Here is a 26,524-nt window from a genome sequence, read left to right as displayed (position 1 = left end):
TTAATGTTGTGTTTCGGTTTATTGTGGGTGACTCACTCATCTTTTCCCGTGAAAATCCCTGCCAACTAATATAGCGACATCGTCAGATGTGCCACACCCGGTTTATAGAGCAGTGATGGGAGTCATAGTTCGAACTTTCAGGTTTGAAAGAGGAAATATCTCAAAATAGAATCATAATTATTTTCTAGGACATCAGGCTCGGGGCCTTTTTTTTTCATGTTCATGATACATTGGTTGCCACTGGGGATCTATTTGACGGTACAAAGGGTATAACAGTTGAGAGCAATGAGAGGTTACTCATTGTCACTATCACTCGATGACTCTACTTCATCTTCAGAGTCGTCTTCGGAGTCTATCAATGTAGACGGATCCTCCGCAGGCAACATGACAAAGGCAGCCAAGCATGTGATGCGGTTACCAGTTTCATTGGTGGCCAAGAGCTTTCCAATATGAGTTGTATCCTTCTTCTCTTGCTTTGCTGCAGAAATTTCTTTCCCAGCAGCCTTCCAGACACGGACCACTCCGTCGCTGTTACCGGTGACGACCAAGAAGTCGTTACGGAGTTCCTTTGCTTGACCTTCAAGTGCGAGGATTTCGAAATCCTTGATGCGGCCAGGGAACCCAGCTTCCTTTCCACCAACCTGAGCAACAGGGGTAGCATGGGGAATTGAGCATTCAGTATCATCCTCCGCCTTTTTCAGCTCTTTGGTCGAATAGAAGATCACTCGGCCATCCTCTGTAGAAACAGCCAAGAAATCTTCCTTTTCACCACCCTTCAAAGGCAAAGAAACATACTTCATCTGGTGAAGTTTGCTGCGTGGGCTAGGAAGAACTCTGCATCTTGGAACCGAGTCCTATTATGCCAATAGTCAGAAATTTGTTCAACGGGATACTATCCAGATAACTTACGATTCCGAACACGACTGCACCCCATTCGAAAGCGACGGCAAACTCCTCTCCCTCAGAGTCCCATGCGATGCGCCGACCTTCTCCAGTGCTCCATCTCGACTCCTTGACACCTTGTAGGACTTCCCTAGTGAAGTTCAACACACCAGCCTTTCTGCCGGTCACGAGATTCCACAATCTCATACATTTCTCTCCTCGTCCAACACTCAGCATAAGCTTCATACTGGGGTGCACCGCAAAATGGTTCACTCCAGACGGAGCAGCTCCGAGAGGCGCCGTGTCACCGCTTGGTCGTCCTTGAATTTTTGGGTTTGGTGCTTTGATAGTTGATACGACGGTCCAGTCACGGGTCTTGGAGACGGAGATTGTGTTGTCTTCTCCGGCTGCGAGTAACTTGGTTCGTGAAGGGAAACTCAACGAGGTAATGCTGGCAGTGTGGTGCAACAGTGATCCTAGCTCACGGTTCCGGGGGTTTTCGAGGATCTTGTTTCCGGCGAAGGTCGGCACAGACGGATAGTCTTCATTGACGGCAGGGGGCGCGGCAGAGATCGAGAACAGGTTGATGCGCTCATCTGTACTACCACTGGCCAGCATCACCTTTTGGGCATCGACGGGGTCGGTGGGTTTAGGTAGTGGCGACAATGCTAGACAACGAATTGCAGATCCATGGGCTTCGAATAAGAAAGTATCCATGCATTGAATATCTGGAGAGTCAGCCTCAGCCTTAGCTTTCAGGCTAGAGGCTGGGACCCCGACGGTGAAGCCATGGAGCACTCGCTCATAAGAGCCTGTGACAACTTGGACAGTGAAAGCTGCATCGGGAGTCTCTGAGGGAGCAGCGACGGATTTGGTAACCTTGGGAGGAGTACCAACTGTCTTGTCCTCCTTGGGGGCGTCAGTTCTCTTGCGTTTAACCATAGTTGCTCAATATAATGGTTGTGGTTTGTATATTGTAGATGTGAAAGCTTGATCTGGAGGGCGGACAACTTTTTTTCTTGATTTTCTGCCGGCGGTTTATTCGGCCGCCTTGATAGGAAAATAGATGCCTGGTTATAATGCCTTATAGCCATATGTATAAGGCATTAAATATGCCTGAGGCCTCACATACGCAAGCGGAGAACAACTGTATGTCAGAAAAATAATACAGTGCGTTACCAGTTGATGAGGAAAGCCTTTTTTGAAACACATGTCTTTGACAACCGTATAATAGCTCATTAATGTAAGAACTATTCTTATTTCCGTAATTTGATAACATATTTCTACTTTTTTTTCTTCACATCAAAGAGAAATTCTTATGAAGTACCAGGTACCTGGCCAAGCCGTGTATTTTTCATAGAGGGAGCGAGTAACTGGTTGTACCTAAAGCCAACATCCTTCCCGTTCTTCCACATTTTTTCATACCGCCCTGTAACCTCATTTTCACCCCCTTCGAAAAGATCCTGCTCTAGGTGCTTTTCATCGCCTCCTACCCTCCACCCATCTTTTTCATCTTTTTCGAGCGATTTTTTCCATCTGGATGACCTCGCTCGATCAGTTCCCCTTGTTCCCGCGTTAATCGGATGCTGCGTTCCGAAGCTAGACTCCATGCTCCGTGACGAGCTCCTACGATCTAAAAACGATGAGATCGCGTAAGTATTAATTTTTTTAGCAACGGGAATTCGATTGGGAAGCCTAAAAAATGATGAATTTGTCGCTAATTTGGTGGTTAGAAACTGTTTGTCGCGCAGAAAGCGCAAGCTCAGCGCATTGTATCTAGCCACGGTCGGGTTTGGCGCGACCGAGGACGCTCATTACCACCAGAAAGAACAGGCCTTTCTTGACGCCAATGATCTCTCCAAGTAAGTTCAGTCGCCTTGTTATTCTACTAGTGGAATTTACTCTGCATTTATTTATTCATTTTTGGTTTTATAATTTCCCAATGCTGATTCCCTATCTAGAGGTCGTTATTTCAATGAAGCTACTCTTCCACCGCCAACCCATGCGCGCGCGTTCTCACCAAGTCGAGATGCAATCCCCCAGACCACAGCTTCCAGCATCAGTGCCAAACCTGCCGCTGGGATCGCTCCACCCTTAACTGTCGATGGCGGAGCTCCGCACGCGACCGAGCCTCAACATCGTGACACATCCATTCTAGACCAACATCGGACCGCGCCACATAATCTTTCCCCTACCCCCGTGGATACAACCGGAACACGTCGACCCTCAGTGCCAGCCATCAGCCCTAAGCTGCCAACGGATCTTAATGTGCCACCGATTGCTGTCCAGTCACTCGACTCATTGCGCCCCGACCAGAAAGATAGTGTACCGGTCGTAGAATCGCGGCTTACTGCTCACGACCATGACGGAAATCAAGGAAATATCTCCCCTCACGTGTCGAAGCCAGCTGCGACTGGAGTTCCATCACTGGAGATTCCCTCCGACCCTCTCCGAAAAAAACACGAGGCACGACCTTCTCTTACATTGGGACCATCTCAACACGAACAACCACCATCCCCCGCCTCCTCCATTGACCCCTACAATAATAATACACCCGTTCCAGTTGCTGCATCACCTGATACAAGCCCCGCAGAAGAGGCGACTGAGGATGCTGAGACAATTGATCGCCCAAAACACAAGCATGAACGATCTGCCCATGCCCGGCCAAGTTTGGTTCCCTTGACCCCAGACGAGCAATTGCGCCTCGAAGAAGCTCAGTCGAAACCTGAGAAACCCTTTAATGATGTGATTGCCGACCTACCTACATCGAAAGAGGTGATTTTGGAGAGTGTGGACACCGGGGCCGATACAGATCGCATGGATATCGACCAGGAGACAGCCCCTGCCCTCTCCGAAGCGAAACTCCCACAAGAACCCGAGACGACTGCGCAGGACTCGTTATCGCCAACCGCACAAGCTGAAGCCTCTGCAGATTCAGCTATCGAGACTCCCACGGCCAAAAAACTTTCCATCCCACCTACTCAACCTGGCTTAGCGCAACCGGAGCGCATGACCACTCGGGTATCATCAGGAGCTATCCGACACAAGTCTGTTTCCGAGATCCTAGGAGAAACCCCTAAGAGTGTCGCTCATGATAGAAGCCACCCAGCTACCCCATCTGATCAAGGCTCTCCTGATTCTGTCGCAAGAATGCGATTCAAAGATCGGAAGGAGCGGGAGAAGGAGAGAAGCCGACTCTCGACTGTTGTGTTTCCTAAGCAGCCAGCTCAGCAGGAGAAAGCCGATATGGACTTGACGCACCGAGACATGGATGCGGTTGCCAAGCTGAATGAGGAGCAAGACTATCTTTTCACATTATTCTTGAACAGAGCGTACGCTCCTCCACGGGGAACGAACCTCAATACTCTGCTATCATCCGCTCACAAGACTTTGAGTACTAGCAATCATCTGCTTGAATACCAAGAACAAATGGATTGCCGTACTCTCCGACGAATCTATGCTCTTCAAAATGCCAACCGATGGCCATTGCGACAATTAAAGCGCTCTGTTGAACCTCCCCGCCAGGGGACACATTGGGACGTTGTTTTAGATCACATGAAGTGGATGCGAACCGACTTCCGGGAGGAGAGAAAGTGGAAGATTGCTGCTGCAAAGAGTTGTGCCGATTGGTGCGCAGAATATGTCAATAGCGACGTGGAACATCGGACTTTGCTTCGTGTCCAAGTAAAGATTCCAACGTCAACTCTAGCAGAAAAGGATCCCTCCAAGGTGGGCCTCAGCCCACCATCCGACGACGTTGGTGATGAAGTGTTTGGTGCTTGTCATCCCACCCCGGAGCTCATCCCATCCGCCGAGGAGGAATCAGTTAGTGATGGGTTCAACGATGAGCCTCGGCACGACATCCACGACACAGTCGCTCCTGCTGCTATTTTCTCCTTGGGCTCGGATGAGTTCAACTTCTCACTTGACATGACTCCTGCCGCCGAAAAGCTGTTAGACGAATTGCCGATATATGGACCACTCCAGTTCGCCTCCGGAGCGAACGCACCGGCATTCAAAGTGTCCCCTGACACAGTTTGGAAGACGGAACTACTCCCGGTGTCCAAATTTGCATCGGCGAAGATTACCTTCCATGATGACGATCATCCTCGCAAACGGAGCCGATATGACTACTCCCAGTACGGCAGTGATTCGGACAATCGGATCACCGAATTGACACCCGAGCAGACAAACGTTGCGCTGTTCCGACCAGAGAACAAGCCTATCCGTGATCGTATTCACCCTGGTCATCAATTCCGGCCTCCGACTGAACATCCCATGCCATCTGTTGGTTTCTTTGAATCGCGTTCGTCCTCGCAATGGACTTACGCTGAGGATGACGAACTCCGACGCTTGGTCAAGGAGTACTCTTACAATTGGTCTCTAATTTCCAGCTGTCTTACCCCATCATCACTATTCACCTCTGGTGCCGAGAGACGGACTCCTTGGGAATGTTTCGAGCGATGGGTAGGACTGGAAGGTCTTCCTGCAGATATGTCCAAAACTCAATACTTCCGAGCCTACCACCAGAGGCTTGAGACTGCCCAACGCACTGTTTTGGCCCAGCAGCAGGCTGCCCAGCAACAGCAGCAACAGCAGCAGCAGCAACAGCAGCAGCAGCAACAAGGCGCCAACGCTCAGCCTCAGCCACCTGTCCGCCGGAGGACTACTCAGCCTCTTCGGGTTGACCGGAGACGATCTTCGAAGCATCTTGCTCTGCTTGATGCTATGCGAAAGCTGGCCAAGAAGCGGGAAACTATGCTTCAGAAACAACAGCATGGTATGTTTGGAACAGAAGGGACACCTCGTGTGAAGCACTCAACTAATATCTCATTTCTTAGCTTCTCACCTCGCTTCATTGCGAAAGGCCAACGAGGCTAACCAGCCCAAGCCTCCGATCTCGTCCCCAGCCGAGTTCAGCCGGTTGAAGTACGATAGAGAGATGAAGCTGCAGGAAAGGCAGGAACAGTACCGCCAGCAAATGATTGCACAGCAAAGGGTGAGTGGTTGTTAACGTCCCTACTTGACAGCACTGTGGCTCATCCCCCATATAGGCTAGTCTCGCAGCGCAGCGTTCAGGGCAAGTACCTAACCAGCAGCAAATGATGAATGCGCCGGGGCGTAATAACACCATGCCCCCCACTTCCAATCCTAGCCTACCAGGTGGAACTCCGAACGGAATGACCAACGGCATGCCTTCCGGTGCTGGTGTCAACCCAGCCCGCCCGCTTCCGATGCAGAACATGCCTAATGGTGCACAGCCCAATGGCCAGATGCCTAATGGAATGGCCATGAAGATGATGCCGCAAGCTCAAATGCAGCAGACACCAGGGGCACGACCAGGCCTGCCAATGCAAGCCTCCCCTGATAACACGCGCGTGATCCGAGAAGCCAATCGATTGCAGGAGCAGCAGCGTCTCCTCCAGTCTCGGCAACAGCAGCCGCACCCCCTCAGCAGGGTCAGCAATTCCACAACCCGCAATTTGCGTCACAGGGGTCGCCGAACCTGAACATGGCGAATGTCAATGGTACTCCTAATAACCCTGCTATGATGGCTGCCCTCCAGAACCAAGGGGGAATGCAGAGTCCGTCGTTCCACGGTAGTACACCACAAGGCGTCTCGACCCCCTCTCCTCGAATGGGCCAACCCAATCCTCTTTCGAGCGGTGTTGTGCCCCAAATCAGCACCCTTCAAAGCCAGATTCAACGCACTAACCCGAATATGTCCCCCGAGCAAGTGACCAAGCTGGCCACGGATCGACTCAACCAGTATCAGCAGCAGCAACAACAGCGCTTGTCCCAACAAGCGGCGATGAATGCTGCTGCAGGTAGCATCAATGCAAATGCCGTTCAGGCTAACTACCAAGTTCCCCACGAGGCTGGTTTCCAGACTCCGAACGGCGGTTCTGCAATGCAGGTCCCTCAGAATCAAGGGTTCTCCCCAATGATGCGGGTCCCCCAGGCCGGTCAGCAAAACCGTGTTGGCGCGAATAGCTCGCCCGCCATGAACGGTGCTGCACCCCTGCCTAGTCGTAGCGCCACTCCTCAAAACCAGCGCAGCGGTAGTGCTCAAGCTGGCGCCGTTCAAGGTTCCAGCAAGAGCCCGCATGCTCCGGCAGCCCAGACCGCGACCAGCTAGGAGATTGTTCAACATGTCCCCTTCTTCTCCCCTGAAATACCTTTGCGAATCCATTCCTCCTCCTCACTTTACGTTCGTCTGTACATACTTACACCAACCCTTATGCTGATTTATTTTTTATACTTTGTTCTTCACCGTTGACTCGGCTTCTCGCACTACACCTACACCTACACCTACCCTACACCTACACCTACCCCATTTGTTGACCTCTACCACATGTGTGCTCTTTTATTTTTTATTTTGGCTTGTTGAAAACGATGTTCATCTATTTGAACTTGATATGCACTGGCTCTTTTTACACCAGTGCTGCTCTGAATTCTGGGCTTGGGCTTGTATTATTGGGAATAGGCGAAACTGGGACGGACGGATTATTTTAGGAATTGAAATGAATTGTATGATTAGTTTGAAGGTTGTGTTTCATGGGTTTCTGTGTAGTCGCATAGTTGCATACAATATAACTAGTTAGTTATATGGTAGCGCTTGCCAACAAACCCACTCCTTCCGCTCATTTCTCATTTCTCTCGGCGTGATGTGACTTGCTTCTGACTCCTCTCAAGATGATCGAGGATAATATGAATGATTTGAGGCACGAAAAACGTACTGATCCAACCACCGCTGATGGATGCCCATGTTTTCAACAGTTTCACATCTGCCAGTCCAAGGGCGCAAATCCCACGACCCAGGCCCGGGGAAAGCTATCTCGACCATATACCTAGGTAGATAGTCGACTGGTCTTCAATCTTTACCATTAACCCCATGGAATGATACACTTAATCACCAGCCCTGAGTGTTGTAAAGAGAGGATAGAAGAGTGGATAGAAGAGAAGATGAAGTTGAACGTATCCTAGGTATCTCATGGATATACCATAATTTCTATTCTTAAGACAAAAGGAAACAAATTATTAGTTTAACAAGCTATCCCGAACTTTAAAGACTGAAGGAGTTCGGAGGTAATCATAGATAATAATACATAAGTAAAAGCAAGAGTAGTACCAGAATAATATAATATGACTACCCACCACTCGTGTGTCCACGCATCATAGGGTCCCCAAACAGCGACAGCAGCTCGACATAAGGCACATCTTCTGACTGGGGACATTCTATAGCAGTTTCGAAGTCCAACATGGTCACGGCTCCTATCTCCCTTTGATATAAAACGTTGTGTTTTCCAGCATCGGGCACGTGGATTGATAGAGACCGAAGAATGCGGATAGCCTTGTTACACAGTATGATCGATTTTGGGATGATAAAGAGTTGATTCTTCTGAAGGCAACTAGCTGCCGCTTAATACTACCCAGCTGGTCAGCTGACGTAGCTGTCTAAGCATAACTAACTACCTAGGTAATGTGTGTAACAAGCCTTCCCACATTCCTCACGGACGTGGGTTCGCTCGCGGTTGCCAAGTTCGTCCCAGATATGGGCGAGGGTCTGTCCATCCTTATAGGGGAGGACAAGTACCCTTCCGTTAGGGAATAAACTCGAGCATAGTATATTCCCAGCAAGTATCATGTTCGCGAAGACACCGTAACCCCTACTAGGGGTCGTGAGTCTGACAGACGCTCATAGACAGCACATTCCGCATTCGACCTAGACGAGTACATATAGTGAGATAAGGACCAGGACAATAGCAATCGGAAATGTACTTACGCCCGATCGTATCTAGGACTCCAGCACTTCACGATATAGCGTGTTCCTTGGTGTTTAATCTCGAAGAGAGCCTTATCTGTCTGGCTAGGGGGTGAAATCCTCCGGGACACGTTTAAGATAGAAAGCGCTCCTCCCTGGTGGCTGAGAATGATTGTATTCGGGGTAACGTTCACGTTCAGTCCGGTCAGTAGACTGCCCTCAGTGGCATGGTCTCTAAGCCCAGAAGGGCGGAGAGAAGCCTGTAGACCATCTTGACCTCGAAGCTGACATTCATATTAGCGGAAATATGCCAACACCCTTTGAATATAACTTACTCGCTCTGCCCTAAAGTCTGAACCCTCGATGTAGTCATGGCCCTGTTCAGCAAGGATACAGAACCCCGCAAAACACTGCCGAACAGACAAATTCGTATCCCGGTCTCGAATCGGTGGGGAGACACAGAAGGCGAAGTCAGCTGGATTACCTCGTGGTGAGGAATTTTCAGTCTCTCTCACTTCACTCTCACTTCACTCTCACTTCTATGTCATTTCTTGCCGCGTTTCTGCCTTTAGCCGACATCATCTATATATACACACCTTCTTGACATAACAATTCTGGAAGTTTATAGAACACACCTTTTGGAATCAGGGGCTGCATATAGTCACAAAAATTAAGGAATGAGAATTCCATAGATGCCAAACGGAATACGGAAATAGAGTGTTTGAGAATGGCTTTTAGCGCTAACACTTAATCAAGTCTATACGTTTCAAATCACTTAGTGCCACTTTATAGTATGTATCGACCCCATAAATGCTTGGCTAGGGTTTCAGAAGAACGCCCAATACTATAACTCCGTAAGGCTGTCTGGGATATTATCTACACTCAGGGGTTGTATATTATTTACTTAGAATCCGATGTGAATTTGCATTTCCCTTATCCCTTTCATTTTGTTTCTTTTCATTCCTTTATTTTATAATTCATTTGTTTCAATATGTACTTTTCTTCAGCGATCGCAATCGGCCTGGCGCCATTGCTCGCAAATGCCTACCTCAGCGGTCCAGTCGGCCCAACAACCACCGTCTCCACTAAATCTGCCAACAAAATCTGCAATGTACTGGACTATGGCGCTGTAGCAGACAAATCGACCGATGTCGGCGCAGCCATCACCTCCGCCTGGGCAGACTGCAGGGACGGTGGAGTGGTCTACATCCCGTCTGGCGACTACGCCTTCGAGTCCTGGGTGACTCTGTCAGGTGGAAAAAACTGTGCTATCCAATTGGACGGTATTCTCTATCGGACTGGTACCGATGGCGGAAACATGATCATGGTCAAGCATACTACAGACTTTGAACTGTTTAGTTCTACCTCTGAGGGTGCTGTGCAGGGGTATGGATATGAGTACCATAAGGACGGATCGAGCAGTGGAGCGCGGATTCTGAGACTATTTGATGTGACTGACTTTTCGGTTCATGATATTGCTCTTGTTGATGCGCCTGCTTTCCATTTCTCTTTGGATACTTGTGAGAATGGTGAGGTTTATAACCTTGCTATTCGTGGTGGTGACAAGGGTGGGTTGGATGGAATTGATGTTTGGTCGACTAATATTTGGATTCACGATGTCAGTTGCTTGTTCTATTGTCGTGGAGAGTAGTTTCTAACACCAAATAGGTCGAGGTCACCAACAAGGATGAGTGTGTTACCGTCAAGGTATATATGACTTTGAAGAACTCCAGAAGACAGAAACATGGCTAACAATAAGACAGAGTCCCGCCAAGAACGTCCTCGTTGAAAATATCTACTGCAACTGGAGTGGCGGTTGTGCTATGGGATCACTCGGCACCGACGTCGACATCAGTGACATCACCTACCGCAATGTCTACACCTGGAACTCAAACCAGATGTACATGGTCAAGAGCAACGGTGGCAGCGGTAATGTCGAGAACCTCGTCCTCGAGAACTTCATCGGTAAGCACGACACCATCCACCACCCATCTCCCTAGCACATCCACTAACTAACCAGGCCACGGCAACGCCTACTCCCTCGACATCGACAGTGCCTGGAGCAGCATGAGCAAGGTATCCGGCGATGGCGTCCAACTCACCAACGTCACAATCAGAAACTGGAAAGGAACCGAAGCAAACGGCGCCGAGCGCGGCCCCATCAAAGTGAAGTGTGCGGATGGCGCACCCTGCACAGACATCACCATCGAGGATTTCGCCATGTGGACCGAGTCCGGCTCTTACCAGTGGTACAACTGCGAGAGTGCGTATGGCTCCGGCGCGTGTCTGAAGGATGGCGATGAGCATACTCCGTACACGACTACCCAGACTGTCAAGTCTGCTCCTTCTGGATACTCCGCTGCCACTATGGCTTCTGATTTGGCGACGGCGTTTGGTACAGCGTCGTCGATTCCTATCCCTACTATCCCGACTTCTTTCTACCCCGGTGCGACCCCTGTTAGCGCGCTGGCTGGTGCTCAGGCTACTTCGTCTTAGGCTGGATTGGGATTTGAGCTGCTTGTGTATGATGTAGTATGCTTGAGATTAGGTCTTAGATTTTCTGATCAGCTGCTATATAGAAATTTACGCCGGTAGACCACCTTAAACCGTCTCTACATTAGAGAGCAGGAGTATTCAGGGTGCTCAATTTGTTCTGGCAGGATCTTGCATGATGTAACGTGAAAAGGGTTGGACCGCGTATTGGAGACAGGACAAGCCTCGTACTGTGGAGTCCTTCCCGACGACAGCCAAGAAGCGGCCTAAGGGGCGGGTAGAGAGGCTTGTTTTGCAGTTCATTCTCGTGTTGCGCATGCTAAATTGAAGGAGCTCCCCTTCCTCTTCGATATCCCCGGCATCACTCTCACGGTGTGTGCGTTGGTATGCCTGATCTTGATACCGGAGAACGGCGGTGTCACCAACGCCTGGAACAGCAGTTACTGTATTGGACTTCTTATTGGGTTTATCCTGATCGTTATTTTGCTCATCGCGCTAGAATGGAAGCACGGCGAAGGGGCCATGATTGTTCCTCGGATCATCAAGCGCAACTTGACAGCACAAGGCTGGATTCGCCCGTATTTATAACCTTCCCATTTACTTCCAGGCAGCGCAAGGCCAGTCACCATCAGAGTCGGGGATTCGAACACTGCCTACAGTGTTGACAACCGCCCCGTCTGGTGATTTTTCGGAACCAACACACCTTCCAAAACAGCCATATTCAGTTGTGCCTGTGGCTCACGCAAGAACCATTGCTTCCGCAGATGAGAGTCATCAAGATGGCAAAAAGGTGCCCCGTGCACAGGGGGAGACTATATGGATTGAACCGCAGTGATTACCAATCCATAATGTATAATTAGTTACGGAAAAGTTCGATTCCCTAGATTCAGACAAAATTGTGAGAGGATGACTAGGGACTGATAGAAGATCTGGGTGTACGACAATGTATGGTATGAGTGGCGGGTATATCATTTTATTATGTAATCATATAGGTTCCAGCAAGTTAGCCTCGAATTTTGCCACCGCCCAGTTCTCAAGTATCAGTTTCCCCAAGTCCTCTCCTCCCTACTAAGCTTCTCCATTCGTTGCAAACCAAGATACCATCGCGATGTCCTCACGCGACCATAGTGATGGCGGGAGACTGCTGTCCAAACCGATTTCTCTATCTTCATCCGGTTCAAGTGGCCCCCCGAAAAAGACCGGGTTCAACATTCAATCCTCAAATCGCGGCCGTTCTACAAATTCCCCAGCAAACGGCCTGTCACTGCCTCGGCGACCTCACCAGCTCGGTTACTCCGATGACTCTGACGAAGATGAAGCCCCTCCGGTCCATGAGGAAATCTTAGGATTCGACACCCACACAGGTGTCGCCATTGCCGCGGACGGACAGGCTGTCACAGACGCAAACAAGCAACTGATAATTCCCGTCACGAGCAGGAACAACTGGCGCGACCGGGCAGGTGTAAACGTGAAGAAGAGCAAGAAGAACCTGCTTCCTAGCGAAGTGCAGGCTATGCAGGAAGCGCAAAAGAACGGACGAGCACCTCCCGGAGAGCCCACAGTAGAGACAGATACGCCCAGCATGGCGTACGGGTTGAGCTTTGCGCAACAGTCTGCAGAAAAGGCAGACGGGGGCGCAGCAGTGGCCGAAGACCAGGCCATGTCTGATGCGAAACCTATCGAGACTAAGCCCCTCACGGAGGACGAGATTGCGATGCAGGCACTGATTCGGGAAACAACGGGTGACACGGAACGGAGGTCAGACCTTGTGATTGAGTCTGCTACAAAGGAGGAAGAAGAAGTCCAATACAGTGAACTCGGATCTTTCCGAACAGATGTGGCATCCCGGCCTGAGCCTGCTACTTTAGACGCCTACAATGCCATTCCCGTTGAGGAATTCGGCGCGGCGCTGCTACGAGGAATGGGCTGGAAGGATGGTCAACCTGTCGGACGAGGCAACTACAGCAGTGCCACAGCTGCAGAGAAGGCAAAAAACCCTCGTGTCCCAGAACGACGACCTGGGTTCCTCGGTATTGGTGCAAAGGATGCATCCGGCGGCAAGGGTGCTGAGACAGAGCTTGGAGCTTGGGGGAAAGCTGCTATGCGCAAGGCGTCGAGGAAACAGGGGGAGGAAAACGACAAGGCTGAGGGTGTGTACATGCCTATCACGATGCGGAATAAGAACACCGGCGAGCAACTCACTGAAGAGGAACTTGCTGCTCTACAAAAAGAGGCCAGGTCCAAACCTGCCAAGGAAGACGATTGGCGCGAGCGACGGGATCGCAACCTTGAGAAGAGCGGTCGGGACAAGGATCGAGACCGGGAATACCGCAAACGCGACCACGACGATGAGGAGGACCGTTCTCGTTGGAAGACTGGATCCTCGCGACGTGACCGTGACCGCAGCCGGTCTAGTGGCCGCCACTCTTCTAGCCGTTCCTCTCGATATGATGACGATAAAAGCAGACGGGACGACCGTTCCTATCGGGATCGGGATCGGGATCGGGATCGTCGTCACCGTGATGACGATAAGGACGACCGAAGGAGAGATGGAGATCGAGAGCGGGATAGAGACCGCAGCCATCGATCTCGAGATGAGAGATACAGCAGCTCGCGACACTCGTCTCACTCATCTCGAAATGACCGAGACCGAGACCGTGATCGCGACTCTCGTCGGCGATGATTAGAGGCTAGATGTTTCGGCTAGGGCATTGGAGCGTTTGTACAGGACCAATTCCTTTTCTAGTTATTTTTACCATGAGAGTCAACCAAAAAGAGATACCCTGTAATAATATGGCTTTGGCGAAAGAACACTTTCCATGATACACTGTTCAATTCTATAAAGAGATGGCTTTTATCCTTCCCACCCATGGTACTCCAAGAACGAAAGCGCCGAATTCAATGTACAAACAAGGCAAAAAGACTAAAGCCAGACTATGCTTCCAACATAATAACGTCCTTCTCATGCTCTTCCTCGTCACTGACATCGCCCACAGTCAAATCACGTAGCGCACCGAGTCCAACCCCACCATCCATCTCACCAAGAACCCACTCAACAAGGTAGCTGTCATCGACCAGCTCCTCAACTCGCTTGTAGTGTCTCTCAGTGTACGCAGCTAGTGCCTGCATGATATCCTTCAGACCAGCCGCAGCACGACCATCCTTTCCGCGGACGGACTGAGTCGCAAGCTCCACGAAAGTAGACGCAGGGTAAGAGCGGAACAGAGCATACAGGATGCGCTGTGAGATGCGCGAGGTGCGCGCATTGGTGTTCCAGTCCCGGAGACGGAGCAGGAGCGTGCGCAGATTGGCAGGGTCCAAGTTCTGCAGGACTTCGTCGATGGACGGGTTTCCGGACAGACTGGTTGCAGCACGCTCGCGGTCCTCGGCGGAGAGGGTTGGATCATCTGCGGCGTTGATGGCGGAGGTGAAGAGCGAGAGCAGTCTACCCGGGTGGTTGAGCTGCAGGGCCAGAGTGATGGCTTCACGGTAGGCACCGGCGCGGATGTAGTTTTGCAGCTCTTGGTCCTGTTCGACGCGAGCAGAGCTGGCGTTGACGGCGGCTGTGTAGGTGGATGATGTAGTATCAGTCCAGAAGGTCACGGTTGCGTCGGCTGAACCAGAGGCAATGGCGTAGGGAGTGGTGTTGAGCTTGGAGGAGGTTGGCTTCACGTCTGCGCGTGAGCCAGATGGGGTTGGGCTGGCTAGTGCCCAGACTCGGTCGATGTGGTTGTCCAGGGTGGTTTCCAGCTCGCCTGTGTAGGGGGACCAGATCTTGACCAGACCGTCTGCGGCGGCGGAGGCGATAAGGGGACGGTCCTGGATGGCGTTTTTGCGTGCTGTTGCGGCCTCTTCGTCATCCTCATCATCGTCAATTTGGTTGTTCGAGACCTGCGGAGGTGGGAGCCAGAGGACTTTGAGAACACTGTTGGTGTGGCCCTCGAAAGTCAAGAGACAGCTGTAGTCAGACAGACTCCACAGTTTGACGGTCTTGTCACCAGAGCCTGTGACTGCTAGGCCACGGCTCGTGCTGGTACGTGAATCTGAGTTGATAATCGGAGTGCCTTGCGGGGCAAATCGCACCGACCACACACCTCGCTTGTGGCCACGGAGGACACCTACCGACGAGCCTTCGTCGGCAGCCCAGATCTTCACGGTGCGATCTTGTGATGCTGAGGCGAACAGTTCAGATGTAGAATCGATATCAATGGCATTGATATCCTTTTCGTGAGCCTTGCGAGTATATATGGCCTTAGGATAGTGTGGTTTTTCTCCTGTCAGGGGGGCTAACTTGCTTGTATCCCATCGCTTGATTGTGCGATCTTGAGAGCCAGTAATTAAGAATGCTGGCGGGTGGTTCAAGGGGTCGTTATATGCGGCACTGCCAACAGGAGGTGGCACGCGTGGAAGGGCGATTGCTCCTAACGACTCGGCGTGACCAGTGAAAATAGCAAAACAAGTATAAGAGGATGTCTTCGGGTCAATACGCCAAAGACGGGCCGTATTGTCTTTAGCGCCAGTGGCTAGCCAGTGCCCTGACCAATCCGCATCAATGCAAATGATAATATCGTCGTGGCCTTCCAGGTGTGTGACATCAGCACCGAAGTACTCTTCTCCCTGATTCGAGGGTCGGTCTTCTGAGGGAGCAACCGAAACTACACGAATGCTCTCGGTGTTTGTGGCCAAAGCAAGCATCGATCGATCTGGTCCAATGTAAGCCAGGTCAATGATCTCGTCGTCATTGCCGGAAATGCGGCGGATAATCGTCAAAGGCTCCAAAGTTGACCCCGGCTTATAATCAGACAGCGAGTCGAGCGAGTGGAGGCGGAGAGTCTGATCTGCATGGACGGTAAGGACAAAAGGCAAACCAGGCGAATACTGGATAGCCACGACGCTTTCGAACTCCTCTCCAGCCTCTTGTTCCTCTGTGATCTCGCTTCCGCGATTGCAGTCCCAAACTCGCAGTTTGCCATTTTCTCCACCGATAACGCACAGCCCGCTATCCGCAATGAAAGCGGCGGCTTCCACGCTCTCCAAAACAGGAATGATTCTGCGAGTCTTCCAAGTACGCGCATCCCAGACGATCACAGTCTTGTCTCGACTGGCCGAGATCAATGCGTTCTCTGACGGAGAAAAGGACAAACTGCGGACAAGTGATACATGTGACTCGAGCGACGCAATGGGCTTTCTCTTGTGTAGATCCCATACACGCATTTTTCCATCTTCACTGCCAGATGCTAGGCGGAATCCTGCAGTGGAACCTGTACGTGTGGAGCCCTCCATTTCTTCATCATCGTCCCCTATAGCCTGTTGCTTAGACTTGTTCTTCTTGGATGACTTGGCATCGCTGTCGGCGGTAGGGACCTCGAAAAAGCAAAGCGCAGAGATCACACCACCATGGCCATGGAAAGTGTGAGTGACAAAACCGCCTCTGATGTCCCAGACCTTGATTGAGCCATCAGCACCTCCAGTGGCAAGCAGTGTGCCAGTAGGGTCAACAGCAATGGTCACAACGGGGGCTGTGTGAGGCTTGAGGGTTCGGAGAAGTTTTGCTTCGATGGTCTGGGAGGTCTCGTCGAAAGTTGAGAGGCCGTAAATTCGCATGGACATCGAGCGCGAGCAGACAATGGCGTGTGAGGCGGAAGGCGTGACTAGGCAAATTGTCAGTGTTTTACTCTTATTCCTAGGGCATACAATACTCACTGGCTAAACCTGTGACAATTTCTCCATCCTGTAGCGTTTATTTGGTTAGCGCTTTGCAATTGACGAATATGCCAAAGGCGATAAAACATACCCCCTCCAGACTAATAAGCTGGTTACCAGTCTCCAAATCGACGATCAAGGCATCCTCGCCCACGCAGCTCAGCAAGATGCGCCCACTGGCATCCAGCGCCGTGCTACCGCCGGTGTAAATGGGGCGGAGCGTGCGGGACGCCTCGAAAGTGGTTTTGACGATAGCTTTCGACATGACTCTATAATATCTCGGCGTAAAATTTTAGAAGTTAGCACGCCATTGGCCAGTCGAAGAGCCGTAGAGATTGAACGATCGCAAAAAATGGCAGCTCGAGCGGGCAACTTTTTTTGATGTTTGCATTGTTTGCTTGGTGATAAGATATGGCTCGCCAAGTGTAGTCGCATTAACCACATTTGTACCTTCTTGAACTACCTTCGTCTGATTATAACTAGCTCATCACTTGTTACTTTCGAGTACACAGGCTCTGGCAGCGTTCGTACTAATTATGCACTAGAAGGCGATGTGGCTACACTAATAGCCCAGTGACCTCGCACGATATGGGTCGACAGGCCTATTTGAACCGGCTCGCTTTGGTAAGCTCCATCTTTTTACACGCGAACTTCTCCTATATTTGCTTTGCAGTTGGCATAACTTGGGTCTATGGAATGTGACAGTGGATTATGCTTTATCTTGAGAAGTCTAAAGTCTTTTGAAACAGAACCAGTCACTACCACCTGGCCCTATCCCATTGCTTCTACCCTGATATACAAACCCATCCCGAATGCATCTTGCCAGGCATGCTTAATTGAGCGTAGTTATAAACCGAATAAGATATCATATTAACTGATTTTAAGGGCCGGTCCCCCTACGAAGCTCCCGACAACGCGGCGGTTGACCCCTCCACTCCAGTCCGACGAATCTCCAACGTCCATGCGGACGATTACATGCAGCAATATGATACTCGAGGGCACCCTGTTAATCCTGAGTCCAGAACCCTCGGGAAAGAACTCCGGAGAGCAAAGAATGACATCCTCTCAACAATGGGGATTGTCGTCAGTGGAGAAGACCGAAACTCTACTATCCCCAATGAACAGCAAAAGATCAACCAGATTGCGAGTGAGAATGACTTCGGACTGGTAATAACAACTCTCGATCAATTGTTCATCTTTTTCGGCACTTGGTGGACCTCTTCAGTCACTGGTCGAGTACAGGTAAATGCAATACCGATTACTCTAGATGTTGACATCTGGATTGAGCTGACATTCCAAACTTGGCGTTCAGACTTACCGGCATTATGCCAATTCCGCATTACTCGGTGTCGTGCAGTCTGAGAGAGACGCCGCGGGGATTCTTGGCTTCTATTTTTCGGGAATTCCTGCCTGGGCAATGTCTAGTGCGTTGGCTATAGCTCGTGAAACCCCGCTGAAACGGGTGTTTGTCTCTTTCCGAGACTACGTTCAGTCTTTGACCGGCGACTCGCTCGGTGTTCGTTCTCTTTTCGGACTTCTATACACAGGGTGAGTATATCTCATCCGTTCAAATAGGCAGGATAACTAATTATGAATAAAGGGCGAGAAATGCTGTGCTCATGTTGTCTATGGAGTTCTACATGTACTCCACACTCCAATCTCTTTCCCTTGTTTCTCCATATGGAATCCCCGGCGCTCAACTTTTGCTTCCCTTTGGCAGAGAATCTTTGCTACAGCTACCATCCTTGCCCGCTGATTTCTCCCCTCACTCCCTGGGGAATACGCTCGTGCAATTGTTAATATCTCCTGGCGTTTTAGTCTTCCTCTATGGGTACTACTTGCGGCCGGAGCTTGAAGAGCGTATCTATCGGTTGATCAGACGACACCTTCCAAAACCAGCTCTTCCTGACGAACTCTCAGTCCGCGTTGCCTTTGAAGAGAACCTGATAGAGTGGGTGGTGCCCACCCTGGGCCGCAGGTCAGACGAAGAATTATACCGCAGCTCACTCCCACTATTCGAAGATATCAAGTTCGAACTGGCCACTTTTCGCAGATGGGTATCATCCCTTTTTGGACTAAGATCGAATCAATTGTCAGAGAAGCAAGCCCTCCTGTCCTTTAGTCGCGAGAGGAATCAAAATCTACGCAATGAGATTGCGTTATTGCGAAATGAACTCGATGGATTCCAACACACCCCTGAGGGTGAAGAAGGACCAAATGATCATGTGTCTAGGCCACCGGGAATCACTCCTGATGCCCAGGTTTCCGCTCTTGCATCGCGAGCACGACCACGCCCAGGGGAAGCAAGTCGACCCACACATTTGACTCAGGCAGAATCAGTTATTGGGCTGAATCAGGTTCTTACAAACGAAAATCGTATGTCTCAATCGCCTGGGGAAATGAGCAATGACTATTTCTCCGAGATAGCTACTGCTGGACGAACAAGTCGTCTCTCAGCCACTTCAACACCGCAGGAGCAAACAGCCCCTTTGCAAAACGGTAATGATGTTGCTACGGACCGACAGAGCTCGCGATCTAATACTCTCTTTTCTCGGTCATCATCACCAGAAACCTTACCTCCTACGTCGCCTCGCGTAAGAGCATCCTTGATTCACCAGAGCCCCGACGTTATCACGATGCAGCTTGAGTTGATGGGTAATCGAAACCGTCACCCGCAAATCCAACCTCCAAATCCTGCCCAGTTGAATGCACTAGCGCGCAACAATGTGTCAGGACCAAATACAAATCCGGACACCATGGACAGACGATCCATAGCCGAGTTCCTCGAAGCTCTGATCCTAAGCCAGGCCCAGCGCCAGGCCCAGCAGACCCTAGCAGCTGCAGATACGGACGGCCTCTCAAGTATCACGGCCGGGCCATCCAACGCTACCCCGCAAGACTTGGGTGCCCCTGAATTAGACCCTCAAATTCCGGCCCCAGAAACCCAAGCCACCGACGCTCCAACTTTAGAGTCCATTGAGGAAGCTCTAGGGTCCATCATTCCAAACATTCTCCCAGATGGCGTGGAAGAACCAAACGACGAAGAGCCCTCCAATGAAAACCCTGTCGCAGACGCAGATCATAATGAAGACACTCAATCTGATACTCTCGACCAGTCAATTCTACCCTCTTCCCTGATTCCTGGACAAGTGGCAAACACATTGTCTCAGGTCCACCGCGTCACCCTTCTTTCGGCATACCCAGTGGACTCTCTCGCATCTCACCTCGCCGCTTCAATTAGCTGCATCATACTCGCGCCGCTTGAAGCACTCTACCTTCGCTCATTGACCCGATCCTGGATTATCTCCCACCCTTCCTCCGTTACGCGTCTCTCAGATATCCACCCCTTGGGTCTTTGGTTTGGCGGAAGAACTTGGCCAGATATATGGGCCTATTCCTATCGACTCGTGCTCATGAGAGGAATGCAAGTTGCGATGAGAGCGGGGATTTGGGGGTTCCTGGTGGGCTCAACGATGAGGATAGGGAGAAACTTCTGTGGTTGGGGAACACTGTGATGAATACTTGTTTCTTTTAGCCAGCTCAATACCTAGGTCACTCCACCATACGTCCTCTATTTCCTCTGTAGTCCCAGTGGTTCAACAGGGGGAGTAAGTCGATATGCAATTCGGAAAGCATCGAGTGTGCTCTCTTACAGGGCCCTTTCCAAACAATAATCAGAATCAAAACTACCCCAATACCTCCAAAAGTCGCCTCTCTTCTGTCTTCCACACTCCTTGAAGTTTGATAACCGGGTGGTTGATTTCACCGGGTGAAAAGTCGGCGGGGTCTGAACCTCCATCCCCTTCAAACCGTAGCGCCTTAACCACTCGGCCACGCTTTTACAGTCTCATATCACTCAAACATCTTGGTGAGTTTGGATTACAATCTATATGACTACACCGTGATAGGTACAAATGTACGTTGGCAGTCGTTTCCCCTTTCGGGATCTCACTAGTACATAGTCAGGCTGCAAAACATAGCGGGTGTTACCTTTCTATATCTTTCCTCTTCTAATGCAGCATTTACGCTTGTTTTACCGTATGGTGGGAGATATCGAACAAACAAAAGCGTAATTTCGTCATTATTTGATGGTACACTGCATTTTCTCTCCAAAGTAAAAACGTACAAGACAATAGTTAGTTGGAGCCTAATCTAACTAACTCCTCAGATTTAACCATCTCAGATCATGCACGTCCCTTTCCTTTGTTCCCTGGCACCTTCCGCCGCTCCCAGACCATAAGATACCCCTCACGAGTGAACAGCGTCTCGCTTTCCGCACGCTTGACAAACAAATCCTGAATCTCAAGCCACTCTGGGCCCTGTTGCTGCTTCTCTGTGGAGCCGCCGTTTTTGGCGCGAGTGTTCTCGGCCTCCATGGCTTTATCATGAAGTTGAACAAGCCATGACACCTTCTCGCTGCCACCACCGGCCCCGCTGGAGGAACCGCCAGCTCCTGACGCAGCGTTAACGCCCTTATCCACGGCGTCATCCATTGCACCGGGTGCGGCTATGGCAGGGTCGAGGATGATGTTTGCAACAAGATCATAGAGGATTGGCTCTCCGGGTGAGCAAATATTGGGATTTGGCTCGACATAGGGGGACATATCCAAGTTGTGCGGAGAGGGGAAGGTGACGATGGTTGGGTTTCGCTCAGAGACAAAGCGGTTCTTGCTGAAGCGCTTGATGTGGAAGAAAAGGTAAGGAGGAAGAGGGTGGAGCAGGCGGTGTCGGACACGGTGAGCCAGTTTCTCTGATGCCGTGTAGCCATTGTATTTGTTCAAGAGAGTAGTCAAGGGAACCTGTGGGATACTCGACTCCCGATTGGCAGATTGGAAGAGGGGTGTGGGGGGTAGATCCAGTGTGAGGATAAGGAAAGGAGTAACCTGGCTATTGATTGTGCCGGACTCAGTAAATACCAAACGGGCATTTTGGGTGTCAGAGTGAGCGGTGATAGCTTGGCTTTCAATCCGTACGCGGCCCTGGAACGCTGCATGAACAACACTTGTGGGGGTTGGCGAAGGCTTCTTTGACCCTCCTAAGGCGAGGTGCAGACAGTTTAGGAACCAAGACAGGAAGTCCACAGGATCTGCCTGGTTTGTGAGAGTAAAACGTTTCGAGGATCGTACAGCAATCTCCTGTAGTAATTCGTGTGGAGACACATGTGACCGGAACGCCTTAGGGTTCCATAGCTTGCGCACCAGCGTACTGAAACGAAGAATTATCTCTGGCGTGCCTGGCGTAGGGAAATCGTGGAGGAGGAAGAAATTGCGAATAGGCAAAACATGTGCCAGTAGTTGAGCTACAACATTGACGTAGTCGTTGGCTTTGATATTGTTCATGCCCACAAACCCTGAAAAGAAAAACAATTAGCCAAAAATAAACCTTTCAATCGTATCCTGGTACAGGCTCTCACCTGGTCTGTACCTCGACCCAGAAAGGTCCCAGGCATCATGCACTTCCTTATCGAGCTTGACCACTTGGTTCTTTGTGTAGTGTGGATCAACCACGTATTTGATGTCCTCCAAACTCTTGTTCTTGACCTCATATCCTTCAGGCAAAACATAGACCTTCTTCGTACCAATGTTGATGAAAACGTGGTGTCCAACTTCAAGAGCGTGAAAATAGGCATGCGATTTCGGACCACGGCCCTGGAAGTATTTGCCGCAGACAAGACATGCGTACACATTGATATTTGAAAGACTGATTGAGCACAGCTTCTCGAAATCGAAATCCAGGATTTCCCGGTTGATCGTGTCGAGGTACAGGTCGCCGTAGCCTTCCATGGGAGCGATTTGCCGCTTTGGAGCGCTGAGTGCAGGTGCATCTTCGTCAATATCCGAGGATCCAAGGGGATCTTTTTCACCCTCCTCGAGCTCCTCTCCTTCTATTTCAGCTGCTCCTTGGATATCCACACCATTGCGATCCTGTCTCGGTTCTTCGCCGCTCGCTGCGCCGTTGAGAGAATCGTAATCATTTTCGTCCTCGACACGCGCCTTTTTCGATACAGGTGATCCAGAGAAGTCATGCTCCAAGGGAAGCTCTGCTGGTCTTTTGGACATTGTGAGGTGGTTTGGTTTGAAAGGTTGGAGTTCTTGACTTTCCCAGAGCTCGGCATGCGACTTCATGGTCACCAAGTTGCAAACAAGTCAAACAAGTCAAACTTCTATGGTCAGGCCAATGTCAACGGAGTACGTTCTATGCAAAATGGTGTTCATTCTGAGCAGTGAGTTTTATAGGGCTGTATTTTCTTATTATTTATTCAAGATTATCTAGCAATCTACTCTTTACTTGGTTTCCAAGGTTGCTACAGCCTAAATCATGCCGACCGTTCGATTATCTCGGAATCAAAAGAAAAAACGTCATAAGATGTGATACAACAAACGCCGTGGTATGTCGACCTTCAAGCACTCCGGACCACCTTATCGTTATCCACAGCGATCTCTTGCACACCATCTTTCGTCACCACCTTCACCAACATCTGCGAATAATTGTGTCAGCATAATGGTAGTTGAGGATGGCTTTCTAAAGAACTTACCCCCTTGTAGTCAATTGGTAGTCTGCGCTTCAGCTCATCTGTGCACAGTGTGAGGAGCGCAAGGCCCTCCTCGAGGGTGCAGTCGGGATGGTGGTGTTTGTCAAGGATGGAGAGGCAGTAGTATCTAGAAGAGTCAGCATTAGTTATCTCTCGCCTGGACTTTCGTATCGTCCATCATCATGGGCCATGAAACATACTGGGCATAGCCGTGAGCAGCATATGGGAGGGGCGCCAGCGACGCTAGATAATCAACCCAGTAGAGATGAGGCTTCTCAGTGACCGGATCTATACCACCTAGCAGCAGGTTTACTGTGTAGGGACTCCGTGACCGCAGGCTGCGTGCCAATTCTCCCCGGACGAAATTGGCAACGGCGGAGGGGCTGAGCTCGGTGTCGTTACGCATGCTGTAGAGTGCAGCGTTGGCTTGGATGTATTCGGCAAATTGAACTAACAGAGGTACCTTATTAGCAACTTGTTTGTCTCCTCGGAGAAGCTACATACCGGTATCTCCCGACTCGCCGGAGAAGGCCATCAATGTGTGTTTGTTCAACTGTCGTGTCTTATCATCTTCAGCCTTGAGGACTGTCGGGCCTCTCATTGCGGCCTTGGATGCAGCAAGAATGACGAAGTCCTTGCCGGCGATACCCAAAAGAACCTCCCTAGCAACTGTTAGTGACCATTTGTAGAAACCAGATTACCACGAACTTACATGTTTGCGGTATGAGAGATAAATAAACAAAAATAACAAGCAAGTAGATGATCAGAGAAGACGAAGGGGAGTAGTGGTTAAGTGAGGAGGACCGCGCGGTGAGCTTGACGCCTGGAGCTCCCGTGAGGTCAGCTACCTGCTGAGTCAGCCGCCGCTTAGCGCTTTTTTTTTCTGCCAAAAAAAAGTTGAAGTTTTGATCTCCGCAGCCCGAGTCTTTCGAAAACGCCATATTCGATTTCTTTATACAGAGATCAAGAACTGACAGGCTTGACAAAACGTCGCCATGTCGTCTTTTTTCACTGTACCCAATTCTCAGCGCAAGAGGAAGAGAGACGACCGCGCCGGAGCCCCAGGATCGAAAAAGCGAGGCGTAGATGCCAAAACCGACGGTGCTCGACGTACCAGAGAGAGAGAAGAATCAATCTCAGGCAGTGACTTGGATGAAGATGCCGCAATCGATACCGCAGAGTCAGGCGACGAAAGTGGATCGGACTCCGAAGATGGCGAAACCGCGGCGGATCGAAGATTGAAACTCGCTGAACGCTACCTGGGGAACATCCAAGAAGAAGTTGACGAGGCTGGATTTGATGCCGCAGATATTGATCGGGACTTGATTGCGGAGCGATTGAAGAAGGACGTCGATGAATTCAAAGGACGGACGTTCCGTCAAATCGCTGCGAAACTATCCGTTCCCACGGCGCCCCATTCCTTTTTCCGCTCTGATACCCAGTCGAGCACTGCCATTGCAGTCCACCCGCCATTTGTCTACATTGTTTCGAAGGATAAGACTTTGACTAAGTGGGAATTGGCTACACCCAGTGTACCGGGCTCTACAGAATCGAACGGCGATAATGATACTTCCAAGCGGCCCCCGCGTCCCCAGCGCAAGAAGCCCAAGCGTGTGAAGTACGCTCGTGGTATGCGCAAAGTTGGCGAATCAGGGGAAGATCAAGGACATACAGGAAGCATCATATCTGTTGCTGTCTCACCTTCCGGAAAATTCGTGGCCACCGGTGGAACGGACAATAAGCTTATCATCTGGGACGCTGAGACTTTGACGCCAAGTAAGACATTCTTGCACCACAGAGACTCGGTTTGCAGCCTGTCCTTTGCACGCCATATCTCAACAATGAGTTCTGGAGAGCAGTTGTTCTCTGGCTCGTACGACCGCACAATTAAGACATGGTCCATCAGCGGAGCAGGCCACGCATATGTCGAAACACTCTTCGGCCACCAGGATCATGTCACCGGAGTCACTGCCATGACCATTGACGAATGTGTCAGTGTTGGTGCTCGGGATCGCACCGCCCGCTTGTGGAAGGTTGTCGATGAAACACAGCTCGTGTTCCGTGGTGGCGCCTCCAGAAATGCCCCTTACCACGAGAGCAACATTGACTGCATTGCCCCCCTTCCACCCACTCACTTCGTCACTGGTTCAGATTCCGGCTCCCTCTGCCTTTGGTCGGTTCACAAGAAGAAGCCACTCTACACCGTCCGTCTTGCTCACGGCTTGGACCCAATCCCCCTCTGGATGTGTTATCACCCGAGACGGACGAGGCGACTGCCGCCCACAACACGCGCCACATGCGTCCCATGCCTCGTTGGATTACTGCACTCGCTACTCTACCGGGTACCGACGTTGTCCTCAGTGGCAGCTGGGACGGTTTCATCCGCGCATGGCGCGTCTCAGATGATAAAAAGACACTTATCGCCCTGGGTCCCATCGGTGCAGGCTTACCTAGTACCGTGACACCACCAGACACACCCTCGAAGCAACTCAACCAGACTCTTGCTCTTGATGCCACCCCTGCGGCTGAACAAAAAGAGCCAGAGCCTTTGATTAAGGGTGTCATCAACGATATCGCGGTCTTCGAACGACGCCCCGAGTCTGATATGCCAGGTGCTGAATCAAAAAAGTCTGAAACTGAGAACGAACCTCGTGGTTTGTCCATCATCGCCGCTGTCGGCAAGGAGCACCGATTGGCTCGCTGGAAGTGCTTCAACAACAATTTCCATGAAGGTCCCACTTCGGGAGGCCGCAATGGTGCTGTTGTCTTCGAAGTTCCGTTTGCTACTAATGACACCGTGTGAAGGCTGATGTATAAATTTTGTTCATAATCTTCTTGTCTCGATCTTGGTCGTTGACCGAGTAAAATGGGGAGCGTTGCTCGGGGTCAGGTGTATTTGGAGTCACATCTGTGTATTTTACCATTTTTGCATATGTACCGGATTTCTTCGGTGCATTGAAGTATTCAATCATATCCCTATTTCAAACAACACTGTCCCTGAATAGTAAACTTCGTGATTAGGTTAAACGATCAGAAAAGCTGTATAGGTAGGTACCACGCTATCATAACCTTGCTTCCATCCAATCTCCCAAGTCTCGTTATTTCAACAACTAATAGGCAAAAAGTTATACGCTACGTTATGTGGAGAT

The 26,524-nt window shown here is 50.5% G+C and overlaps 10 protein-coding genes across 10 annotated transcripts; 6 read left to right on the top strand and 4 right to left on the bottom strand.

Annotated features, from left to right (window-relative positions):
- Positions 1-293: 293 nt before the first annotated feature.
- N7516_006101 (putative 60S ribosome biogenesis protein Mak11) lies at positions 294-1,824 on the bottom strand (the record flags this gene model as incomplete). The annotated part of the gene is made up of 2 exons (XM_057218821.1): positions 294-854; positions 910-1,824. The coding sequence occupies 2 exons, from the start codon at positions 1,822-1,824 to the stop codon at positions 294-296; spliced, it is 1,476 nt and encodes a 491-aa protein (XP_057072912.1).
- Positions 1,825-2,290: 466 nt separating this feature from the next.
- eaf1 (MYB and HSA domain protein) lies at positions 2,291-7,021 on the top strand (the record flags this gene model as incomplete). The annotated part of the gene is made up of 6 exons (XM_057218820.1): positions 2,291-2,534; positions 2,616-2,744; positions 2,844-5,662; positions 5,724-5,881; positions 5,937-6,341; positions 6,377-7,021. Exons 1-6 carry the CDS (start codon positions 2,491-2,493, stop codon positions 7,019-7,021), a joined length of 4,200 nt encoding a protein of 1,399 aa, XP_057072911.1. The 5' UTR covers positions 2,291-2,490.
- Positions 7,022-9,638: 2,617 nt separating this feature from the next.
- Positions 9,639-11,143, top strand: rhgB (putative extracellular rhamnogalacturonase; the record flags this gene model as incomplete). Its single annotated transcript, XM_057218819.1, has 4 exons — positions 9,639-10,265; positions 10,316-10,354; positions 10,411-10,612; positions 10,668-11,143. 4 exons carry the CDS (start codon positions 9,639-9,641, stop codon positions 11,141-11,143), a joined length of 1,344 nt encoding a protein of 447 aa, XP_057072910.1.
- A 383-nt stretch (positions 11,144-11,526) lies between these two features.
- N7516_006098 (uncharacterized protein) lies at positions 11,527-11,975 on the top strand (the record flags this gene model as incomplete). Its single annotated transcript, XM_057218818.1, has 2 exons — positions 11,527-11,718; positions 11,748-11,975. The coding sequence occupies 2 exons, from the start codon at positions 11,527-11,529 to the stop codon at positions 11,973-11,975; spliced, it is 420 nt and encodes a 139-aa protein (XP_057072909.1).
- Positions 11,976-12,248: 273 nt separating this feature from the next.
- Positions 12,249-13,823, top strand: spp2 (spliceosome ATPase-activating subunit SPP2; the record flags this gene model as incomplete). The annotated part of the gene is made up of 1 exon (XM_057218817.1): positions 12,249-13,823. One exon carries the CDS (start codon positions 12,249-12,251, stop codon positions 13,821-13,823), a length of 1,575 nt encoding a protein of 524 aa, XP_057072908.1.
- A 251-nt stretch (positions 13,824-14,074) lies between these two features.
- Positions 14,075-17,167, bottom strand: N7516_006096 (U3 snoRNA-associated protein UTP13; the record flags this gene model as incomplete). The annotated part of the gene is made up of 3 exons (XM_057218816.1): positions 16,935-17,167; positions 16,844-16,871; positions 14,075-16,791 (listed from the first exon to the last, which is right to left on the bottom strand). The coding sequence occupies exons 1-3, from the start codon at positions 17,106-17,108 to the stop codon at positions 14,075-14,077; spliced, it is 2,919 nt and encodes a 972-aa protein (XP_057072907.1). The 5' UTR covers positions 17,109-17,167.
- Positions 17,168-17,431: 264 nt separating this feature from the next.
- On the top strand, positions 17,432-20,358 carry N7516_006095 (uncharacterized protein; the record flags this gene model as incomplete). Its single annotated transcript, XM_057218815.1, has 4 exons — positions 17,432-17,467; positions 17,729-18,085; positions 18,156-18,391; positions 18,444-20,358. 4 exons carry the CDS (start codon positions 17,432-17,434, stop codon positions 20,356-20,358), a joined length of 2,544 nt encoding a protein of 847 aa, XP_057072906.1.
- A 669-nt stretch (positions 20,359-21,027) lies between these two features.
- On the bottom strand, positions 21,028-22,902 carry N7516_006094 (ubiquitin carboxyl-terminal hydrolase family protein; the record flags this gene model as incomplete). Its single annotated transcript, XM_057218814.1, has 2 exons — positions 21,028-22,193; positions 22,257-22,902. 2 exons carry the CDS (start codon positions 22,900-22,902, stop codon positions 21,028-21,030), a joined length of 1,812 nt encoding a protein of 603 aa, XP_057072905.1.
- Positions 22,903-23,243: 341 nt separating this feature from the next.
- On the bottom strand, positions 23,244-24,316 carry pre1 (proteasome core particle subunit beta 4; the record flags this gene model as incomplete). Its single annotated transcript, XM_057218813.1, has 5 exons — positions 23,244-23,321; positions 23,379-23,502; positions 23,576-23,825; positions 23,880-24,044; positions 24,088-24,316. 5 exons carry the CDS (start codon positions 24,314-24,316, stop codon positions 23,244-23,246), a joined length of 846 nt encoding a protein of 281 aa, XP_057072904.1.
- Positions 24,317-24,370: 54 nt separating this feature from the next.
- Positions 24,371-26,178, top strand: N7516_006092 (ribosomal RNA-processing protein RRP9; the record flags this gene model as incomplete). Its single annotated transcript, XM_057218812.1, has 2 exons — positions 24,371-25,579; positions 25,636-26,178. The coding sequence occupies 2 exons, from the start codon at positions 24,371-24,373 to the stop codon at positions 26,176-26,178; spliced, it is 1,752 nt and encodes a 583-aa protein (XP_057072903.1).
- Positions 26,179-26,524: the final 346 nt, after the last annotated feature.

This window comes from Penicillium verrucosum, assembly GCF_028828655.1.
Source record: "Penicillium verrucosum strain IBT 35672 chromosome Unknown utg000002l_segment0_segment0, whole genome shotgun sequence".
NCBI lineage: Eukaryota > Fungi > Ascomycota > Eurotiomycetes > Eurotiales > Aspergillaceae > Penicillium > Penicillium verrucosum.
The sequence above is the reverse complement of the archived record's forward strand: the minus strand, read 5'-3'. Positions and strand labels throughout refer to the sequence as shown.